The 21,738-nt window shown below is 41.0% G+C and overlaps 1 protein-coding gene across 1 annotated transcript in view; it reads right to left on the bottom strand.

The window, feature by feature from the left end:
- Positions 1 to 13,710, bottom strand: part of LOC104292346 (von Willebrand factor D and EGF domain-containing protein-like) — a 116,398-nt gene extending 102,688 nt beyond the window's left edge. The window contains exon 1 of the mRNA XM_009891710.1: positions 13,554 to 13,710. Within this exon, the coding sequence (XP_009890012.1) occupies positions 13,554 to 13,710 (157 nt within the window). The remainder of the gene's footprint in view (positions 1 to 13,553) is intronic.
- Between the last annotated feature and the right edge of the window lie 8,028 nt (positions 13,711 to 21,738).

The raw sequence follows: 21,738 nt of genomic DNA, 5'->3' as shown, positions 1-21,738 counted from the left end.
ATAGCAGTAGCAAAAACAAACTCACATGTTTTGATTTTAGAACCCACTGGGCTCTATTCAGATGGAAATTTGATTTCCATGGTTTACCCCTTTGAGAGCTGGAGCTGTTTCCATGCCTCAACTGCAACACAGGCTAATTACAATTTGCGAGCCACACATTTTCCAGACTGCTCCCATGGCAAATGCTGAATTTTGGCCACATTTCCCCCCACTTCTTCAATTTAATTCTGTATGTGGATGATATAGTGTTGGGGAAAGTGTCACCACTAACTTATTGTCAGTGCATCTGGGATGCAGCAGAGACTGGCAGAAAGATAAGGGGACTCCGAGTGAAGGCAGCTTAGTGCTGCCAAATGCCAGATTCATGCGTGTGCCCTGGGTGTGATTTAATTCCTAATGTATGCAGGGTGACGAGGCAATTTTTCCTGCTATTGTTTTGCTATTATTCATCGCTATTATTCATTCCATTCACTGGCACAGTAGTGGTTTCGGCAGCCACACACACTCCTCACATGTTTATAATGGGTTTTTCTGTCAGGGTTTTGACATTTAGGAAGAATGGTTTGGTTTGCTCTTGCCTGTGGAGTAAGGCTTTATTCATTACTGTTCTGCAGCAATGTACAGGGACGCGCTCCATTTCCCAAATAATATGCAAACCTGGAAGGATCTCACTACCTGCCTACCAAAATTCAGGTCTTTGACCCTGTCCTTCATCTGTCCGTAGGCTGCCCGCTCTTTGAAAGTTGGAGAGAGTTGACGCAAAATGGGCTGGAGCACAGAGCAGCTCCTGCTGCCGATGCAAAAACCCTTCTCATGCATTATAGCACCTTGGATGGATTTAAAAATATTAAAATAAAAGGTCATGAGCTAGAAATAGTCGGCGGCCCGCCTGGCCAGTGTGATAAGATAAAGCTGTGTACTCCCAACTGTGGAAGTACGACATTAAGTCTAATAGATTTCCTGAAACTAAGTCAATCAACAATCCTCACAGTTTGTTTCTTCAACATTTGAAAGATACAGTTCCTGTACATATAGTCATGATTATCTTCAAAATTAAAATGTATTAGTTCCTTCCTCCTATAGCAACAGGACAGTCACAGTTCCAGCCAGCAGTTTCCCTCAGCCACAGTGATATTTCAAGATAATCTCGTACCTCTGGTTGTGGAAAATGCCGCTCACTGTGCATCTAGCACTTGAACAAGATCTGTTGAAGCCTATTCACGCCATGAAAGAGCACGACTTTCAGTACCTTTACTGAAAACCTCCAAATAAATGCATTGACTACTTTTATTTAGAGGAATTCAGTCCCCATTCACTGTTCTAACAGGTACTAATTTTCCTTTTTGTTTAGGGTCATGTGTGCTTTGGTTGCTCCACGGATCTCTAGATTGTATGATTCTGTCTCAGTTATTTACCAGAAGTAGTAGAAGCATTCACAAAAATACGAGGGTTTCAGGAATCTATAAGGACTTCAGCTAGAAGCTGCTTTTTGATGTAAAAGAAAATCCAGTTCAGCTGGTATCAGCTGAGTCTTCATTACCTTTACAGCTGCTACCTGTGCCATCTTTTAGGATGTAATTACCATAATAAGAAAAAACATCCCCGTAATTATATGTGCGTAAAGCAAAATGCCTTTCTCTGGCCATCCAGCTGGAGCTGCAGGTACAGATACGCAGGCTTACAGAGGACACAGGGGATTAGGGAGGCGTAGGAATAAACACAAGACAATTGTTGCCCCATATGGTGCATATTATAGGCAGATGTGTTTTGATCAGGATCAGCCGTGCAGAAGGTAAACCCACTGATTTTTTTTCTCATTTACACTGAACTAACTTTGATCACAGTGCAGGTTCGTGTGTCTTAACATTTATGCTCACTGAAAAACTATTGCAAACGTGCTGGGGAGATTTGTGTCCTTAGAAGGTCTTCTGAGCTCTGTGTCCTGATGGTTGGCCAGGCTGTGTGTGGGCTTTCCCATGCAGGGATGGGTGGGATGGGATGGGATGGGATGGTGTGGGATGGGGATTTCCTCCACCACAGTCAGTACGGTGCCAGTGCTTCTTACAGAAGGTGTAGCCCTGGCACTTTCTAGTTCTTTAGAATTTCAATAGAAGAAAATCAGACTGTGGGATGGGGTATTCTTGAGAGGAACCACTCTTTTTCTTTCTTAGACACTGATAATGCAGTATAGTTTCTTCTCACCAGACAAAATGAATCCTAGTCATTTTTTATTTCCATGGAGCCATTTCCACGCTGAGCTTTCAGTTTTACTCCTGCGCCTCCTACTTGTCTGATAACAGTGAGAGTAGTCTTTTAGCTTATAAAATAGAGCTATACCTTTTATTGAAAAGGATGGTGTGAAAAAACCCCACAGCATTCCTGAAGGAGGAACTAGCCAGAACCAGAGTTGTTTCTTTTGCTAGGGAATAATTCAAAAGAAAATGTCATCTGTGTATCACCATCCATAGGTAAAACAAGGTGATTATATGCAGACATGCACTGTTTCAGGTTTTCTTCCATCTTTCTGTTATCAAAACCAGACTCAATTTTGCATTCTTTCTTGGCAATTGGCTAATAACTGTAATTTTCATCTTAAGAAGATAGGCTAGAAAGCACTGTTCAGAAAAGCCCTACAACATAACAATTGATCAATTCTTCATTACACTTGATGCATTCAGTTTACCACAGTCATTTCATTTGCAATTTGAGCTAAAAAAACAAACAGCAAAATTCTACTCAAGCAATTTCAGATTGGAAAGCCATAACACAAATTAGTACACAAAGAAACAGCAGGCAATCAATTTATCATTTGCTACTTTATTCTTTAGCAATTTGCAGTCATTGTTGAGTTGCTTTTGAAACTTGTAAAATTTGATTATGTGAAACCTGGTGAATGTCAGGCTTTGGTCATTTCTGTGTTGTGTGTTATGAGTTGTTTAGAGAACAGAGTTTGCATAGTAGATCTGTCCGGCATCTGCTAATATCCCTCACAAGCACAGATAGCTAAAACTTACCTTGGAAGCCCTGGCACCTCTCTTTCTATCGTTTTCTACTGTTAACGCAGTTCAGAGAAGGCTTAGCTCCCACTAAAGCAGGTATATATCACTTCAAAAGACATACCGTGGACTTACGTCTCCAAACAAGTGCATGTCTTGGCTGTGGTCCCAAGTGCAAGGCTGACTATTGCATCTCCTACAGTATCCACCGTGTGGGTGGAATATTACAGGAATGTAATGATGTTTTTAACCCCGCGGTTTGAATAACACGCCTGTCAGCTCATTAATAAAAAGGGGTTTGCCTGTGAAAGACTGAGAAGCGGCAGTGCCACATGCTGCTGTGCAGACCTTACACCTGTTCACATTTATTCATAGGTGACTTCAAGAAGGCTTTCTATTTTTTGTTTCCCACAATGTTCGTCTTTCTACATTGGGAAATGAGGATGCCATTAACCTTTTCTAGCCTTGATGTCAAACTGAGTTGTACAAACATTGTTTGCAAGCAGTGGATATGCTCAAAGAGATGCTGGATGTGCTCGGGGCACAGTCTGAAGGATAGAGCTGGCGGAAGAGTAACGAAAGGCAAAAAAAACAGGCAAAAGGAGAGGGAGTGACCTTGAAACACCTTATGCTGGATTTGAGCTCCACTGGCAGATTTAGAGATGTCTGGATTTCCCTGACTCGAAACCAGGTCTGCCATGTGCTGGGCGATGGCCTGAGCACTTGGGTATTCCACAGCAGACCCCCCTCCCACTGAAAATGCACTCTTTTGTGTAGTTTTGTTAACTATATATTGTTAAATACAAGTAAGAACATGCCATCTTTGCCAGCTTCCAAAGCTGTTTCCCTTCCTTTTATTTTTCTTTGCAGTAATGCATATTCAATTACGTTTCTAAAATGCGTAATTTCATCACAAACATCTACAGGTCTGATACCAAGATGTTCTGCTGCCTCATGATATCCCTGCGGAGCAGAAATTGGGAAGCAGGTTATTAAAACCAGTTTATTTGCCTCAATCTCTCCTTGTTGGCTATAATGAGACAGAAAAATATCTCCTTTTTTTTTTTTTTCTAGGCGAGAGAGTTTCTGACAGAAGCACTTAGCTGTGGGAGAGGTTTCACAGATGAGACTTCTGAAGTGGTTGAGATAGATGCAAAGTTCCTAAAGGACAAGGTTTACCTGCTGTCGCTTGCTCCCATCTCATTGTGGAAATTTCGGCATCTCCCTGCTCAGCCTCCTGGTTGTGGTGGCTCCTGCTCTCCTGCCTTGCTGGTCTTTGCTGTGCTGCAAAGAATATTGCTCCTCATGGATTACCAAAGCTGAACTGCTTTGGATAACTGCATTCATTTGTTTTAGAGGTGGGCCAGATGCTTTATTATGGACTGTATGAGTAATGAGTAAACACCCTTACTGGACTCTCACTCTCACCCCATGTTATTTAAGCAACCTTACCCTTAAAATTACATTTGTTGTCCATAAAGTTCAGAGACAAAGGGTGGTCAAAAATAACATCATGGTGTCTCTCAAAGAATTTCCCAACCTGCCTGATTCTTAATTCATTTTATTTCTTTTGAAAAATCGATGTTGAATTGCTTTTTTGTTTTTTTAGGTTAGAGTTTGAGTTGTTTTTTGTTCAGTCTTTTGCATTGACTAGAATAATTCTGCAGCTGATCATGTTTGGCGTGTTTTGGTCTCAGCAGTCCAAAAATGAGCTTTTCATCAACAGAAGTATGCAGCACAAGGCTTATTGTCTCTCATGCGAAGCACATCGCAGGCAGGTCTGTGTTTCTGTTTGACGAACACCAGAAGACCTGATGTTCCAGCCTGCCAAGGTGAATCACACTGGGATTGCAGGACCAAGATGCAGCTATTTTTCTCCTTTTGACGTCAGCCCCCACCATTTACCCACCTACCTCCAACTTACCCTTTTGGCGGGAACTGCAACTCTCTATTTTACCCCACGTATTACTTTCAAATGTGGTGTGAAAGAAAAGCCAGGGTCCAAATTTACTGTGAAGATCTTTGCTAGCTATTTTTTAGCCTCTCATTCTTTCTCTGTCGTGCCACTGTAAAATTGTAGGCTAAGGACAAGTTTCCTTTCATCCTTTCTATTATTTGCTGAAATAAGTGTCTAGTGTAAAGGAAAGCACTACAATCTAGGTTATTTCCTTACAGAACATGTAGATTCAGCAGCATGGCTCAATATTAATAACAACTGAATGGCTAAATCCCTGCAAACTGGGATAAAAGTTTGCTCCTAGGGATCCAGCAAACACACTTAAACCACTGAATTATCTTAATTCTAAAATAGCCTTCCAGCAGTACCACGGGGCCAGGCTACACTTTGGGTTATTTTGCTGTATCTGGATTTTTGAGGCTATTCCAGAGACAGACAGGCGCAATGAAAAGCGGAGTTGGCCAAACATGTGAAGACTCGAGGTATAAAAGGATTAACAGATGCTAATGTTCTGCATTTTCCTGCTGCAATAATATAAGTACAGACAGCACCCAGAGCAAAGCAGAAAGGCAAAGACTGCATGTAGGAGGGACAGAAAAGCACTGCAATAATACTGTGCTGTAGTAAATTTTGAAAAAGGCAACTGTTGAACAGATGTTACCGGCACATGGAGAATTTAGTAAGTAGATGATCTGCAATTCACCGGTCCAGTGAGGAAATATGACTTATTTCAATCTAAAATGAAACCTTTCATTTTTTCAAGAGAAACAGAATCTCTAAAGTCACAAAGACAGACTGATAGTATTTGAAAGTCAGATTAAACTTCTCTTCAACCTGAAATTAAGTACCTTGGATGCAGGAGACATCCAGTCATTTCATTTGCAAAGATGTTGAAAGGAAATACTTAAACTTTTAGAAAAATATAGCTTTTTTTTTCCAGGCCCAATAGTTTGTCACGTTCCAAATGAAACTATGGTAGGACTTGCTGATGTAGAGAAAAGTGTCACCAATGGCATTTTAACCCGAGCTCCGTTCACACAAAACACTCTCCTGAGGGCACTCGTGTCATCGTGTTTGCTCCAAGGAGCACAGTCTCTGCTTTCCTTTTCCCTGTCTCAACTGCCTTCATTCACATGAGCTGCTCCGTATGATGAGCCCTTATTTTTTATTCTTTTAATTCTGACTGCAGGACAACCAGATCCAAAACGCAGGTCTCCTGCAAGACTCCCATCACATTACAAGCTGAAAGTTTTACAGCTCCTATTGCTCTGGCATCAGGAAAGCAATGCCTACACACAACATAAATATATAGGAGAATGCAGTGTGACTTGGCATGGCACTTTTCCCAAGCCTGATTACCCAGTGTAAAGAACACAGAGGCATTTTGGCATGAGCCGGGCTGAAAAGAGGGTCAGCCTACTGCTTTTCATGATAATCCTTCTTATCTCTAAACTATTGCTACAACATCTGCATGGGAACATGAGGCAGGGAGTCCACTTTGGTCTCTTGACGGTCCTTTTATAATAGAGGTATTCCCTGTCCTCTACATCAAGCAAGGCTGTCTAATTCAGATTTATCTCCCATACTGTACTGTTGAGCCACATAAATGAATGGCTCCCCTAGCTATGCATCCAAAACACTCTGGATTCGTGTCAGCTGCAATTTTTTTATGTATTTCTTCAACAGCAAGACACAGTCTTCATCTTCATCTGTCCTGAGAGACAACTCTCCTTCCTAAATTTTGCATCATTTTAGGTCACAATTCTTCTTAGCCACTGTGCAAATTTGTACATGTTGCCAGCAAGACTGATCTGTCATTAGGGTCTCAATCGCTGATATGGATAATACAGTGTAGGTCTGACTGAAGTGGTCATCTCAACTAGTTAATTTCTGTATTTCTCTCAAACTCATTTCTTGGTATTTGTTACTTATTCATTATGACTCCTTGACTACAAAGAGGACATCAAAGCTGAATATATCTCTTTAATCAGGGACCAAAACCATTATCACTCTGATCATAGGATTGCAGCTTTCATATTTTCTTTTTAGACCTATTCTTGGAATGTGTCCCATCATTTAAAATCCTCTTCTAAGGTAGGAAAAATGACCTCTTCTCTTTCAAGGCAAACCTTTTCTTAAGATCATCCACGGACTTCATGGGTATGTGCCAAGAATGACATAGATTTTTATACAGATTGAATCTTATTTGCAATAATAATTTGCAGTAATTTTGCATAGCCAAAATCATTCCAAAGATTTCTTACAACAGCAGGTTATTTTGGCGGTGGTTTCATGAGAAATGGCAGACCGTCTCTTTGCAAAAGGCTCTGAAAATAGTCATTAAGCTAAGTCTCCTTTCCCATGAGGACAGGATGTAAAGAACTGAGATGTGATCATATTTGTGTGTGCATATGGTATACGTGGAGACAGTGTAAGAGTCTGCTTTTCAGCCTTTTTATGAGAGAGATATATATAATAGCTAAAATAAGAGTTGATTATTTTTCTGCCAGACCAAGCAGGAGTTGGAGCTGTTAACAAACTACGTTAAGATTAAAGAGAATAAACAAAACAATTAATCATTTCTTCTGGCACAAGTAAAATTAACACCACAGGTGATTTAGCCCCTCTTACACGGACAGGGGAAAGAAACCCTATGAGTCACACCACGGATTATGCACTACCCCATTTTCCACACGTAGGATAACATTTGTGAACTTTAAGAGACGTTACCATTGCTTGGTCTGTGCTCTTAACAGTGTGTTGGTTTGAAGCAGATCTTATCTTTCTGAGCAGCTCCCAGAAATTCCCTGTAAACTTTGCAAATTCTTTTGCTCGGGGCCTCAGGTGCTGCCCCAGGGGAACATCTGCAGCACCCCTCTGAGGAGAGGGCTCCGAGCGGTCCCCTCTTGCTCAACAGCAAGGGGGAGGTTTGTTCACACCCTTGTCTATTTAGGACTTGGCATGGATGTTACATGCTTGTTTTACTTTCTGTCTGCTAACAACTTGCCCCTGAGTATTTGGAATCAGTATAAAGTGAATAGAGCGAGATACCATATGTTAATTCCAGTATGCTTTTTGGCTGATAAAAGTGAAAAGTATAAGCTCTTTGTGAGATTATTGCATATAAATGAGTTAAGGCAATTGCATGGATAAGCTAGAAAAGCAGTAGCTTTACCCATTAAGATTTTATCTAAATAATCCAAATGTTATGAAGGAGGGAAAAAAGCAAGTAGAAGGTTGGGTAGCAAGATCAAACTACCTAAAGATCTGATCTCTGGTCATGCAGAGATTTTGAATTTTACATTTTTTAATGTGTCTAAGAGATGCTTCGTATGTAGTGGTGCATCACAATTGTTCCTGACTTTCTTGCTTGTGTGGATGTGCATGTTCTGCTACTGCAGATATTTCTCAGGCAAACAAATGTAAGTGGCAAGGGAAAAGATGTCGTTCCTTGATGCAGTTGTTCTCTTGACGCTTCATACTATGAAATAAACTTCAAATTTCCCAATAGAAAGAGACTGAAATTATGAAGAATAAGATTGACTGAAATGGATGACAGTGTTTAAAAAATGTTTGCTGGTATTGATGTTTTGGAGAAAAAAAATAATCCGAGAACGCTGCCCCGAGGAGGTGATTGATACGGCTGCCACGAGGGCCTGTGTCACGCTGGATAAGTCACTCCAGCCGTGTCAGAGGTGATCATTACTTTTTTGCTCTTTGTTTTCTGGGTGCCTGACTGACGACCCTGATATGCAGAAATATGAGGCACTTAAAGCTTAGCTGCTACTGAAATTTCGATGTCGGAGCTGGCTGTGAGCTTTCTGATGAAAAATTTTTCTGTTGGAAAATGTTGACTTGCCACAGCTGAGATTTTCACAGAAGCGGGTTTTTCCTTTTGAGTTTACTGTTGTGTAATTTTTAGTATGGAATTTCTTCTGGGAAAAAAAGGGAGAAAAGAAAAGGGAGAAAGCTCTGTACTTTGGAATAATCAAAACACATGAGAGACCACAAAATGAGAGGCTCGGGCTCCACTCTAAGTCTCCCTGAGCAAAACTTCCCAAATTAATGCTATTATCTCCTGGGCTGATGGCTATCAGGGGATCAATGAGGGGAAGAGGGGATGGAGGGGAAGATCTTTCCCTCTTTTTCTAAGTACTTTTACTAAACATTTCAAAGGGGTTTTGTTTCATTTCAGTGTGAAAGAGTGAAAAGAAGCTTCTGCACTTTTCATGGAAGGTGAGAGCAGATCTGTGCCCCGTTCACATTTGGGCAGCTCTGGGTTCAGCGATCAGACACTTCAGTGGTTGGGACACTTTTAACCCCATACCCCTGTCTCTGAAACTCTTAACTCATTGGCCTGAAGATGCTGGTGAACCCAGGATACATCACACCTCGTGCTTGCCTTTTACTCACTAGACCAGCAACGCTGTCAGAGAAGGAAGTCGGCTTATATAGTGCAATTAGTTCTTTCCCATCACCTTATTTTCTCCTTTTCTGAGGCAGGATCTAATACTGCTAAGCCACCCACCTCTAGGGTTTTCCTATCCCCTTTTCAGCTGCAGGTGAAGGAGGTTTTGTAAATACCGATCTCCCCAGATGAGGTGTCCCACCACTTAACTCCCTCATGGTTATACAGAGTCCAGACTTCCCCTGGGCCAAGGTCGGACGGGTCTCCCTCTTCCTCTGCCATCCCTGGATATGGGGAATAACTGCTGCCTTCTCTACTCCCTGCGTCAGAAGACTAAACGCAACCCCTTTCAGTGCTCTCTTCTCTAAGATAAGCCTATTTCTTTTAACTTTCCTTGCAGCTCCCGTTTCCAGACCCCTTATTAGCTTTGCTGCTCCCTTTGTGAACCACCACTAATTTGTCCAGCTTTATTTAAGTATGATGATCAAAATTAGACATGTGACTCCAGCTGTGGCCTCTCAAGTCCAAGTGCACAGGTCTAATGAGTTGCTGTGCTTTATATGCCCTACCTTCAGTAACAAATTTTATTCTTGTGAATTTTCCCTAATAACTCTGTGAGTTATAAGTCATTAGGAACCTGCATTGAAGGTAGTGTGGTTGATTTGAAGGTTCTCAAACCACACTTTTTTTACTTTTTGATGTTAAGTACTGAATTTGTGCTTCTGTCTTTGTCCTTCTTTGGGTCTCAGAGGTTCTCCATAAGTTTTTGAAGATAATTTTTAATGATTCAAATAATGATTTGGCTATTACTCAAGGCAGATTCAGCAACTACTGACAACCAGGATGTACCCATTTTTAGCTGTCTCTCTTCTTTTTGTGCCTGGTATTCCTATTACTGTCTTGAAATTAACTGCTAAATATCTGATTGTAATTAAATTTCTCTGAGAAGACTGAAGCAACAAAGGCTTTGAATGCATCTGTATTCCCTATGTCATTTTACCTGCTCGCCTCCCCTGTTAATGGACCTGCACTACTTTCCTTTGCCTTGATAACATTAATAATATTTCCCCTTCACCCCACAAAGGCTGTGAAAGTAAATTAATGACTGCACATTAAGCACCTAGTTACTATAATAAAGAAGGAAAAAGCCTATCAGGAAATGAATGGCACTTCCAAGATGGTTTTTGCTACTTTGTGGCATACACACATTAAAGCCATATGCTCACAAATACGAACGACATGACATACTGGCTCCTGGCTCGGTAATGGAGTGCCATCTATCCTGGGCACTGAAGGAAGAGCCAGTCCCTGAGCAAATCAGTGTGTGGTTGTGCCACAGAGACTGGATTAGAATTTGCAAGCACAATGAGCAAATTAAGGCAGCACAAACAACCTTTGCTCTGGGGTTTCCTGGTTTGTGAGCACTTCCCATCACAACTTCATGTATCAATAGATGGAAGGTGAAATGATTGCTCTGCCCCAAGTGTTGGATAGTGTCCTGTTGGCTTCTTCAAGGCATTGACTGCTTCCTCACCTTGGAATGAGTTAGATCTTTCACTCCTTCCTGGGATTGTATCTAGCACCCTGTTACTGTTTTCCGGTTTTGTAGTTCCTTATCCACAGATGGAGAGAATAATATGTTCTTAGGGGTCACATAAATTTATAGGAATCTCTAGCAGCCCGTTCTGTAGTGTCTGATGACTGCATGATGGTACCAGGCAGTCTTTCTGCCTTCTGGAAATATTTGGAGATGGTAACTGTGACTTGCACACCTCTCTGTGAGTGTACGTAATGATGTAAATTGTCATGGAAATTCTTCTGAACTTAGGCCTCAAGCCAAGACAGTGTCACAAAAAAATGAAGTAGCACCATGAAGATGACTAGCAAAAGTGATGCTTGCAAGCTTTCCATTCCCCCAACATACTTATTTGATATTGCTGTGGAACAAATGACAACCTGAAATGATGTGACCTGCAGCAGCCTCTGCATCAAACTGCAGAAGTTTCTAATGACTTTTTATGGATCGTTTCTTCCTTGGAGAGCACTATGGTGCCAATAACCTGGTTGCCTTGTGGCTCATGTGACCAGTTGTTTTGTGACTTGTATCCATCATCCTTCTGCCCAGAGGGAACAATTTAAAGTAGACTACATTGTCTTGGGAGCAACCAAGATTTCCCACAAAATTATATTCTTACCTGGTGGCTTGTAGCCAAATTAAGACTTTATTTTCTGCTGAAGAGGTGTGAACAATTACCAAAGTGGATCCAGAGACGACCCCGCTTTTCTCCCAGATACTCTATTTTTTCTCCTGTTGTCCAATCTGGCTGCTGGGGATTTTACTCACAGGCTGTCATCTGACCTCTCTGCCCACGACTGTAAAATTAATTAAACATGCCTCTCTCCATGCGTGCTCGCTAAACAGACTGTCCATTCCAGCACTAGTTAGTACGGCATTTGCATCAATATTAACAGGAAATATCTAAATAAGGGCATGAAAATTTTGCACTCTGCCTGCTGTACAAATCAGCTCATTGTACATCCTCTCCTTGTCCTATATGTGTAGCCCTTTGTCTCCCGTGTCCTTTCGACTTAATTTTAGTTTGCCCTCTACTTTCACCTCCATTACTGTGTTATACATGGGCAGTTGGCTATGTGACTTAATCATATCAGCCTCCTCCTGCTGTTTTACTTCAATCATCTCCAACCTTTCTCCACTGAGCTGACAAAGATACTTTCTCCCGCGCCATGGAAAACATGATCTAAAACAATATGATAGTGTTAGACTTCTGCATGCATAATTTCAATAACGTCCCATATAACCAGTCACCTGGCTGTTTTCTTTTTTTTTTTTTTTTTTTTTTTTTTAATGAAATCGCCCTTGTTATCAGCCTGTTTTCATTCAGTCCTCACAAAAGGATTGCTCACAGCGTGAGTCATGCCAGACATTTCAGTATCTCTGTCAGGAAGTCAGTGAAGATAATAAAAAGGGGCACATGCGGGCAAATCTTTGGAAAGGCAACATTTAAGAGCAGCAATGCTGCTGATAGCTTTCAGTCATTTTGTAGAACATTAGGGAAAAAAGCAACCAAACCCAAAAAGTAACATTTTGTTCATTAGTGTTTTTGTCTTGCTCCCCACCGTGTTTGCTCGCACCCGTATTGTAACTCAAAGGTTTCCAACTTTATTTTTCATTTTAAGGTCTTCTGCTCTCAGAAATTTCTTCCCAGCAAGAATAACAGAAACCTCAGCAACGAAAGCAAAGCCACTCCTCTGATCCTGGGTAAGGCTGGGGATGACCCTGCTGCCACAGCTCTGTGGAGGTAGTGCTGACGGGTGCTGAGAAAAACGCTCCTGCCCCCGCTGCCACCCTTAGGTACGAGGGCGAGCGCTCCTACCCCCAGCAGTGAACGTGCTTTCTGCTCTCAGTCCCCTCCCATCCGAACAAGAAAGGGATCACTACCCCATGCACACAAGCGGATGTTGAGATCATCTGTTGTTTTTTGCCTACATGTTTCTCTCCTGAAAAGAACATTTTTTTTTTTTTTTGCAAAGTCAATTGGCAATTTCTACATCATTATGAAGCTTTTCTGGCACTGCATCTGCTGATTGATGGCCATGAAAATGTAGCATATTTCATTTTCTTTTTCTAGACATGAAGCCAGCTGCTAATGGTTTTCACAGGGTGAAGCTGGCAGCTGCAGGATCAGGTCTCAAGGCTCTGAAATGTACATTTGCAGGAGAGCCACCTGGGCTTTTGGCTGTTTCATTACTGGTCATTACTGCCCATAAGAAGTGATCTAAGCAAAAGGGGTGCCAAGTCTGGCTTCAAATTCTGGGGTTTGAGTTGGGAAACCACAGCCATTAGCATCAGATGGAAGTGATCTCAGTGATCTCAAAATCTTTCTGCAATTAAAACTTCCCTCTCCGGTTTCCAAAAATACATTAAGTCCCATGATCTAACAGTTGACACTTATTCAGTTGTATTCATCTGCCTCTTCAAGTCAAATACAGACACTAATACATAAGTATTACCCTCCAAAATTATTATATTGCTTGCGGAAGACTGAAATGAGAGGTGAACACCAGTGCATCGATAGGCTGAGTGAGAGCAAGACTGCGGCTCTTTGCGGACATCAGACAGCAACAAGTAATCTTCTCCTATGGGTCTTGGATAAAATCGGTGTCTACCTACCTGATCTTTCCACTCTAGAAAAAGGCCATTTGATTCCAACATGTCTGTATTTTGCCTGACTTTCCTTTATTTCATGCACAGCAAGGGGTGGGGGACCACGGTGGCCGCTGCAGCCACCCAGGCTATGGGATGGCTGTCCTGCTTCTTCAAGCCCCATGCGGCACCTTCTGTTTTTATAAAAGCTCTCTGTGACTATGAAGAATGATATCGGACTGAGTGCCTCCTAGACATGTAGATGGCACGTTCTTTTGGGATGCGGAGGGAGGAAAGACACGTGGGCTTTGGTGGTGCTGCATGTTACTCACCAGGCTGAGTTTTAACTAACCAGGCTGGATACTTTATGTTTCCTAGAGAAAGACAGACTCACCAGGATGCCTGGGGGAAAAAAAAAAAAAAAGAAAAAAGAAAAAAAAGCAGAGCTGTGAAGAGATTCACCATCAGTTTTTGTAAACTGCTGTCAGGCAGGAAGCAGGATGATCTGCATTTATGTTTTTGGAGTGTTTCACAATGACTTAAATTGGAAAGAGCAAGGCAGAAACGATCGGTTGCGTGGGAATTCCTGAAAGCAGCAAGAGAATTTCATAATCACACAAAAATCATGCAAGCACAAATTTTGCATTGTTGGCCACTGTGCCCTCAGACAAAATTGACCTTGACACACACTTGAACAATATGAAACAGGAGAAAGAGGTTCCATAAGCAGAAATACTGTAAATCGGAACATGCCTTCCAGGTAGGAAAGTCGTGTTTGCCTGATTTCTAATCTATATGATCAACAAAAAGCATTCATAATTGTTAAGGGGCTGAAAAGTGGGCCTAGAGTGTACTTTGCTTCCCCCTGTGAGGCTCTGTGGGTCGAATTCTCTCTCATCAGCGTGTGCCACAGAGGCTTTAGATAAGGAACTGGTGAAGAATAGCTGAACAGTGAAAGCTATTATCTCAAAAGACTGATATTTACTGGATTCCTGCTTTTTACCTTTCTAGCTGAGTCACAGAATTTCCTTTGTTGCTGCGCATTCGTTTTCCTCCTTTCTCTAACAAATACCATTGAATTGAGTATGCACACGTCTTATATACTGTTATCTAGCATTATCTCCAAAAACCCTTTTAAGCCCTGTTCACATACAAATGAGACTTGAATACTTCCAGGGCAGAGCAGTACATTACCAAACCTGAGAATTAACAATAGAATTGGGTCAATAAAAGAAGGATACGCTATCTGATCACAAGGTGACTGTTTCCACCGTAATATGAAAAGCTGCTTTCAGTGCTGAAAATACAGTAGAGCAACAGTCAAATTAATGCCACTGTGTAGACCTCATTTGGATCCCTTCGTACATGCTCAGATTTGTGCAAGCAGGGGGAATGGCTATTAGGATAATCAGGGGAAAGAAGAGCTTGTTTTGTAAGTAGCGATCAAAATTAATTTGCTTAGCCTAGCAAAAGGGAGACTGAGGATGTATGTCATGTTGCTGATACCTACCTAGGAGGAAGGGAAGCCTGAAGGTTAAGGGAGAATGTTGTTGTGAGAACACCCGCTTTAGGAGCAACATCTATGAACATACTTAGGGTGGAAACTAGGGAATTTCTAGCTATTGAAAGGTAAAAATCTAGGTGACTTCAGCACAATATCTATTTCTAAGATGGATTTGATGCAGCAGGTCTCTACGGCAAGGGTCATGGACAGAGCGAGAGCAATGACAGGGTTCATATAGGAGGGGCTTTTATAACGTAACTGAAGGAGCTCTGCATGGTGGCATTTGCCAAATCCTCTTTCAGGTATATCTTGTCAGAACCTGGGGGTGACCAAAACAAGTCATCTGTGTGGCACGCAAAAAGTCAAAGATGCCTCCAACCACATTGGCTGGACTGACAGCTCCAGCTGACCATCCCTTTTCTCTTGTGGATGTAACACCTGAAACACCTTCTGGACACTGAAAATTAGTATGATGCTTAGAATACCGCCCCCCCCCCCCCCCACGGTTTCCCCCCCCCCCTCAGGTTACTTGGGAATATTTGATGAAAGGAAATATCTGCATATTACTGCAGCTGCTGAAGCAGCAAAGCTGGAAGGTTCTGGTTCAGGGGATCAGAAAGTTCTGAAAGTTTTGAAATGCTATCCTTGCCCTCACCCACTGCAAATTTGATTTAATGCCTACAGGCCACATTATTGTTTATAATATTTCACTTTTGTTAAATTTTTTTTGGAAAACTTTTGTCTATTTTGTTATTTTATCATCAATTATTGAATTATTGTTGGGTTTTTTTTATACAATCACCATCTTATCATAAATATCCTGGAATATAAAAATGTCTGATTTGTAGACTCTCACTATGCATAAATTAGGCTGGATTTATGAGATTTACAGTCTGTTCTTCCTTTACTCTTTGGAGGGCTTTGTGAATGTGCAATGAGAGCTCTTATTTCTTATTATGGAATTTTATTGCCACTGCGTAACTGGGTCAATATAAGAAGTATAAATAGGGATATACATTTGCCTGTAAGACGTAAGAGCATCTGAAGTTCCAAAAATATGAACTGTAGTACAGACTGTATATCTTACTCTGTAAATGAGAAGAGAAACCATTTTTAGTGCTAAAGAAAGAATGGAGTATGTGGGAATTGTCCCCGAGGAAAGGTAAAAAAAGTAATCAGATTTTTTTTTAGCCATCTTGCTCTACTCTGCAACTGCATTTTAGCAAACATCCTAAAATGCTGCAGTTGCTGCCTCTCACCTGCTGATCTCCTGCACAAACTTTCACATAGTGCAAGAAAGGGTGTAGAAAGCAAACGAAGCTGGAAAGGTCTAGCAGCCAGGATACTTCGCCTTCAAATAATTCCTCTCCTTTTTGGTCTACATGAACGTGATGATGTTAGTCAATGTAGACTGGACCCAAACAGTAACCACATCCTACTTTTAAAAGAAAAAAAAAAAAGAGACTCATGAAGTACTCTTAGTGTAGAATAGAAGTTAAATCCTGTGACTCTCTCTCCTGTGCATGAGCAAAAAACCCTCATTCATCCCTGTGCCATCTTCTCATCCTTTACATACTTCAATGGTATTTTAATAGCATTAATTCCACAAGGATACAGCCGATGTCCATGGATGCGAATGAAGGGAAGGCAGAAGGCTGCTGCCAGCAGATGAGGATGGAGCCAGCACAGCTGTGCCTAAAAAGATAGCAGCTGGAGAGGACTGAGGTGGCCACCAAAAGGCAGAACAGCTGGAAAATCAAAAAAAGAGGTTTTAAAGCAGGCACACACAAACTGGCTTAACTGAGAGAAACAGGTGTCGGGTCTGGAGAGGCGAGATTGCCTCGCAGGCTGCAGAAGCCCTCGCCGGGGCTCACCCTGGGGAAGGAGCAGTAACGGGAGATGGAAAGGACAAAGGGGAGTTTGTGCTTCATACAGGTTGGGGAAAAGACCTTCCTAGAGGCTCTGCAGCCTTTGGGCTGTAGCAGTAAAAAGATGTGGGAAAGGGATTTGCCTCAATAGACTTTTTTGTGTTTCCTCCAAAGCACTGCTGGGAATGGCATGAGGCTGCTGTTACCAAAGGACAACCATTGCCCTCATTCCCTCTGGGCAGATTTCCTTCTTCTGCCGACAACAGGATTTGCTGTGGTTTTCTGTAGGAAAAGGATGAGGACAAGTTCACAGGCAGGTTGGCTGTAAAGCTCAATATTTTGGAGTAGGGGTTCATTGCTCTTTGCACGGCGCTATAGATGATAACCTTTTACTCTCTTTTTCAGAGTTAACAGACCCATTTTCCTTTGGTCCTAAATGTGAGACTGCAACAGGTATTCTAAACACGACAGGAAATTTATTTAAAAGGTTAAAAATCACTCTAGTCTAGAACAAAACTGTGACTTCCCATTGTTCATCACTGCTGTAGCCATCTTTGCTGTTCTGTGGTGTCGGATGCAGAGCTCGTGGGTTATTGCTATACTATGTTTCTCTGTGAAATTCAGTCAGATTAATGACTTTGGGGTCACTTGAGATTTACATCATTTATATCAATGACTTGCTGTTTAAAGTGTTTTACAAAATCAGGAAATAAATTTTAGTTTTATAAAAATATCATAATTAAAAATTGACTTGTACTAACTGTTGGCTTCAGGAGTGTGCATGAAGTTCAAGTATGATGGATTGTTTTGCTCAATGAAAACTATAAAAAAACAGGAGAGACTTATGATGATAAAAAGCATTTTTTTTAGGTAGTTACATTATCAATCTTTATATTGAGCCAAATGCTGCTTGCATTTCTTCTGTGCATATTTTACCGGTTTCATTATGACCACTTGTGGAAGGAGAGCAATATTTGTGTTATAGTGAAGAAATATTATCCCATTCAAAATCAAAATGTGTTCTTGAACCAAGTATAAAACTTCAAAAGCCAGAAATCAAATACTTGTTTTAGTTATGTCTTTAATATGACTTAATCACTCCAGAATTTAGCAAGCTGTGATAAATCATTCTGCTGTGAAAACAGAAGGGAAATTTTCTTGTCTTTCCTCACATTAGCAACCAAAATATTCAGATGGTGAATGTTTTTTTTTCCAATAGTTTGATTGGAGAGAAACATTGAAAAAATATGCAACAGGAATCTGTGACATATAAGGCTTGTCTCGATGTTTTTTTAATGAAAATGGTTTTGAGGGCAGCTGTTACAATGCAAAAATGAGCCAAACTGCTCTCTGTATGTCTATATTCCCAGTGAAAATCAATGGAGTTGGACACCACCAACAGCCTTGAATTTAACATGGTATTACGAGGCTCATAACATGAGATCCCTGCATAAGAAATTAGACACACTCTTCCATTTTCTTCAGTATCAACCCAAAGATCAAGTCTTTGAGTAGGATAGTCAGATGTGCAAAAGCACCACTAAAAATGTAAAGTTCTACCGTGTTCCTACAATTAGAGATGAAGCAAGAAATGCTTTCCTGCCCCTTCCCCCTGGAAGAAGGGTGCTGGGGTAGGCAAAATGTCCAAGCTCCAACCGCCGCCCAGGAAAAGACTGAGCAGGAGATGGAGACTGGAAATAGCAGATGTTGGGATGAGGTGGGCTCTGGGCAGGATGGGAGGAAAGCAGAGTCCTGGGACAGTGATGGATGGCACGACGACACCAAGACATCTTGCTAAAGCTCATCTCACAATTATTAAGTCAAGAGGAATGAATCAGGTGGACAAATGTCTTATAAGTACGCAAAATACTGCACAACCGCAGAAGCAGGGCAGTGCTAGCTGGAGGCTCGTTCTTTTTAATGCAAACCTTTCCTAGAATGCAGCAGCATATGCACAGCGAGGAGCACTCTCTCGTGATGAAATTACATGTTCAACAAGCTACGCCTCGCACTTGTATAATATAATGGTCGTGCAAACAGGGAGGGACATATTTCTGATGAACCTTCATGAAATGGGTTTGAAATAAGTTTTGATCTTTATGCCAGTTATCTGTGATGCTAAAAATGAGATTCCACTTAATGGCTACTTTTTCCCTGGTTTTGCAGCCCAATTCTGGTTTGCTTCACTATCTTTCCTCACTGAGAGCCCTCAGAGAAGCCAAAACAGGATGGAAGTTTCTGTGAGTAGCAAATCTGAGAGCATAAGGCAAAAAGAAAAACCTGCGAAGATATATGTAAAGCTGATGGTAATCATGTAGTGTAAGTGGTATGTTAAACCCAAGAGACCAATTTTAGGCAGTGGCTGTCTACAAATGTTCTGCTATTTGCTGCTGTCTGTTATTGTCAGCTCGCACGTTCCTTTGCAGCTTCGCTTGGGTTTCAAATGAACTATCACACGCTGGTAAGTTTTCTGGGCCTTTATTTCCCAGTTCCCTGAATTATGGGCTAGTGGCAAAATCACATTGATAAAATCTTCCAGATGCCTTATCTGAGTTTCAGAAATAACTTGTTGGGTTCACTCTTGAACACTCTCGGCAAAATAGATCACTAGGGGTCACCAGAAAGAAGAAAACTTTGTATTTAATGGGCAATGTTTATAAATTTATACAGTGTTTTTCACATAATCTTTTAAAGGGGATAATTTAGTTTTCAAAAACCAAGACAAATTATTTTTCTACAGACGACAGATATTTCCTGCTAATGAAAATGCCATTATAGAAAGTCCGTGTTAAAAAGAGGAAAAAATGTCTTGCGTGCAATTTCTCCCTCACATAATTGCATGCTGATACTAAAAAGACACTGTGATTTGAAATTTTACTCCAAGCTAAAATAAGATGCTTGCTCTTATGGTTTAGTAACCTGTGTTAGAATACCACGTAATATAGCAGTATGAATTTTAATTTTTTAGTGGGGCTTAAACAAAGCAGTAACAATTTGGTTTTGGTAAAAATTCACTGCAATATCTTTAAGTTTGTAATTGTAGAAATATAGATTACAGCTTTTTAGAATTTGTTCCAGCTCCATGCTTGCTAATCTTAGAAAGTATATTGCACGAGGTGATGAGAGGATTATCCAAGGATGCTGGAACAGGCAGCCTGCTCAGGTAGAAAGAAGGATATTTTGGTATACTTTGGGAGAAAAGAACAAAGATAGCATGGGTAGAGTTGAGTGGGGATTTGAGGTAGAATTTGGCTCAGCAGTATTTTATTGCTTTTCTATTCATTCTTACTGCTAAGCAAAGGCAAAGGCCCTGCGAATACCCAGCCAACTGTCAGTTTGACTTTAACGAAAACTGAGAACAAGCCAAGAAACACCTCATTTACCAAAATAGATATATTTCTGTATTTTCCCACTGGTTTGATGCCTGTCAAAGGAGAGGCCAATGTCTTGCAGGAGTGTTTGGATGCAGTGAGAGCAGAGATGTGCCTGCGCCCAGCAAAGCTGCATCGTTCATACTCCTCCCAGTGCACTTTCATGCATAGTCTTCCGTGCTTTGTCTTGTCCTCCTTCAGTCCAGGTAAAACTGACATTGTTTCCCCCTCCCTTCTTGAATGTATATATTTCACAGCTAATGAAAAAGCTCAGGAAATATAACCGTCCCTCGTATTGATTTTGCTTTTATATAGTGCCTTTTTCCCCAAATGGATGCCAGAATGCACTCTTAAAATCAAACTATATAGAACAATAATTTCTACCAGAATGGAAAAACATGGCAGCAGCTTAACGGCGCACTTTAGCGCTAGACAACACTTTAGGAAATGAAGGTGGCTTTAAGGAGCAGGAATAGTCCTGTGGCCTTGAAGGAGCTATCAGAAATGGGTATGGGGTGAGACCCAGCGCAGCCTTTCTCTGCCCCCGCTGCAGGCACTGGATGGGGGGGATGCTTCACCGGCCCGGCTCAAACCCTCTGATATTAGGAAACAGGTGTTCCCATGTATATCTTATAGGCTGAAATTTTATTTAAGCTATGAGGGTTTTTAAGACGTCAGATTTTAGTTCATGTAGCAAACAGCGCAGCAGCTCCCAGCCCTTCATACGCAGAATTTTCTCAGATATGTCCCTGTTCAGCTGTCTGCTGTGTGCCAGTGGGTACCTGCCACCCCCAGCTCCAGGGCCCTCATCAGAGCCTCCCCAATTAAGGACTCTTTTGCTTTCAGCAAAGCAAAAATTAAGTTCACTTTATCTGTTTTCTTTATGCAAAATATCCAATTCCCTTATGTCCTGTCTTAAGCACAAAACAACAGGGGATACAGGATACTCCATGGCTTTTTTTTTGCAGAAAAGGACCTTTGATTAGAAAAACGGTTGAAAAGCAGTGTGTTAGAACATTGCTTCATAAGCACAAATGAGCATAAATCACTTATTTCTGCATTGTGGGGGACTCGCAAACAAGTATCATTACTGATATTGAAATTTACTGCCCCTTTTATTTAGCTTGTTCATTCTTCTAAAAAATGTATACTGGGATTAGAGCTGGTCAGGAATTCTAAGTGTTGATTATTTTATATGCTGTTAATGAAACTTTTAATAGAAATATGCAAGTTTTGAGAAGACCTGTACTTTTTTTTTCGCACAAGTTTCATTTTGGGAAGGGAGGCATTTGGAGGTTCACGCACTTGGGCATATGGTTTTGACCAAAACACCATATATTAATAAATTGAATGATCAGTCTATTTACCCTTCTAAATCTGTACTGGAATTGTTTTATTTTTATATTTTTATTTTTATTTATTTCTATCTTTATTTTTTATAAATAGCAATTGCACATTACGCCATAGAA

Source organism: Charadrius vociferus, unplaced genomic scaffold (assembly GCF_000708025.1).
Source record: "Charadrius vociferus isolate BGI_N301 unplaced genomic scaffold, ASM70802v2 scaffold109, whole genome shotgun sequence".
Lineage (NCBI taxonomy): Eukaryota > Metazoa > Chordata > Aves > Charadriiformes > Charadriidae > Charadrius > Charadrius vociferus.
This window is presented reverse-complemented; position numbering and strand designations above follow the sequence as displayed.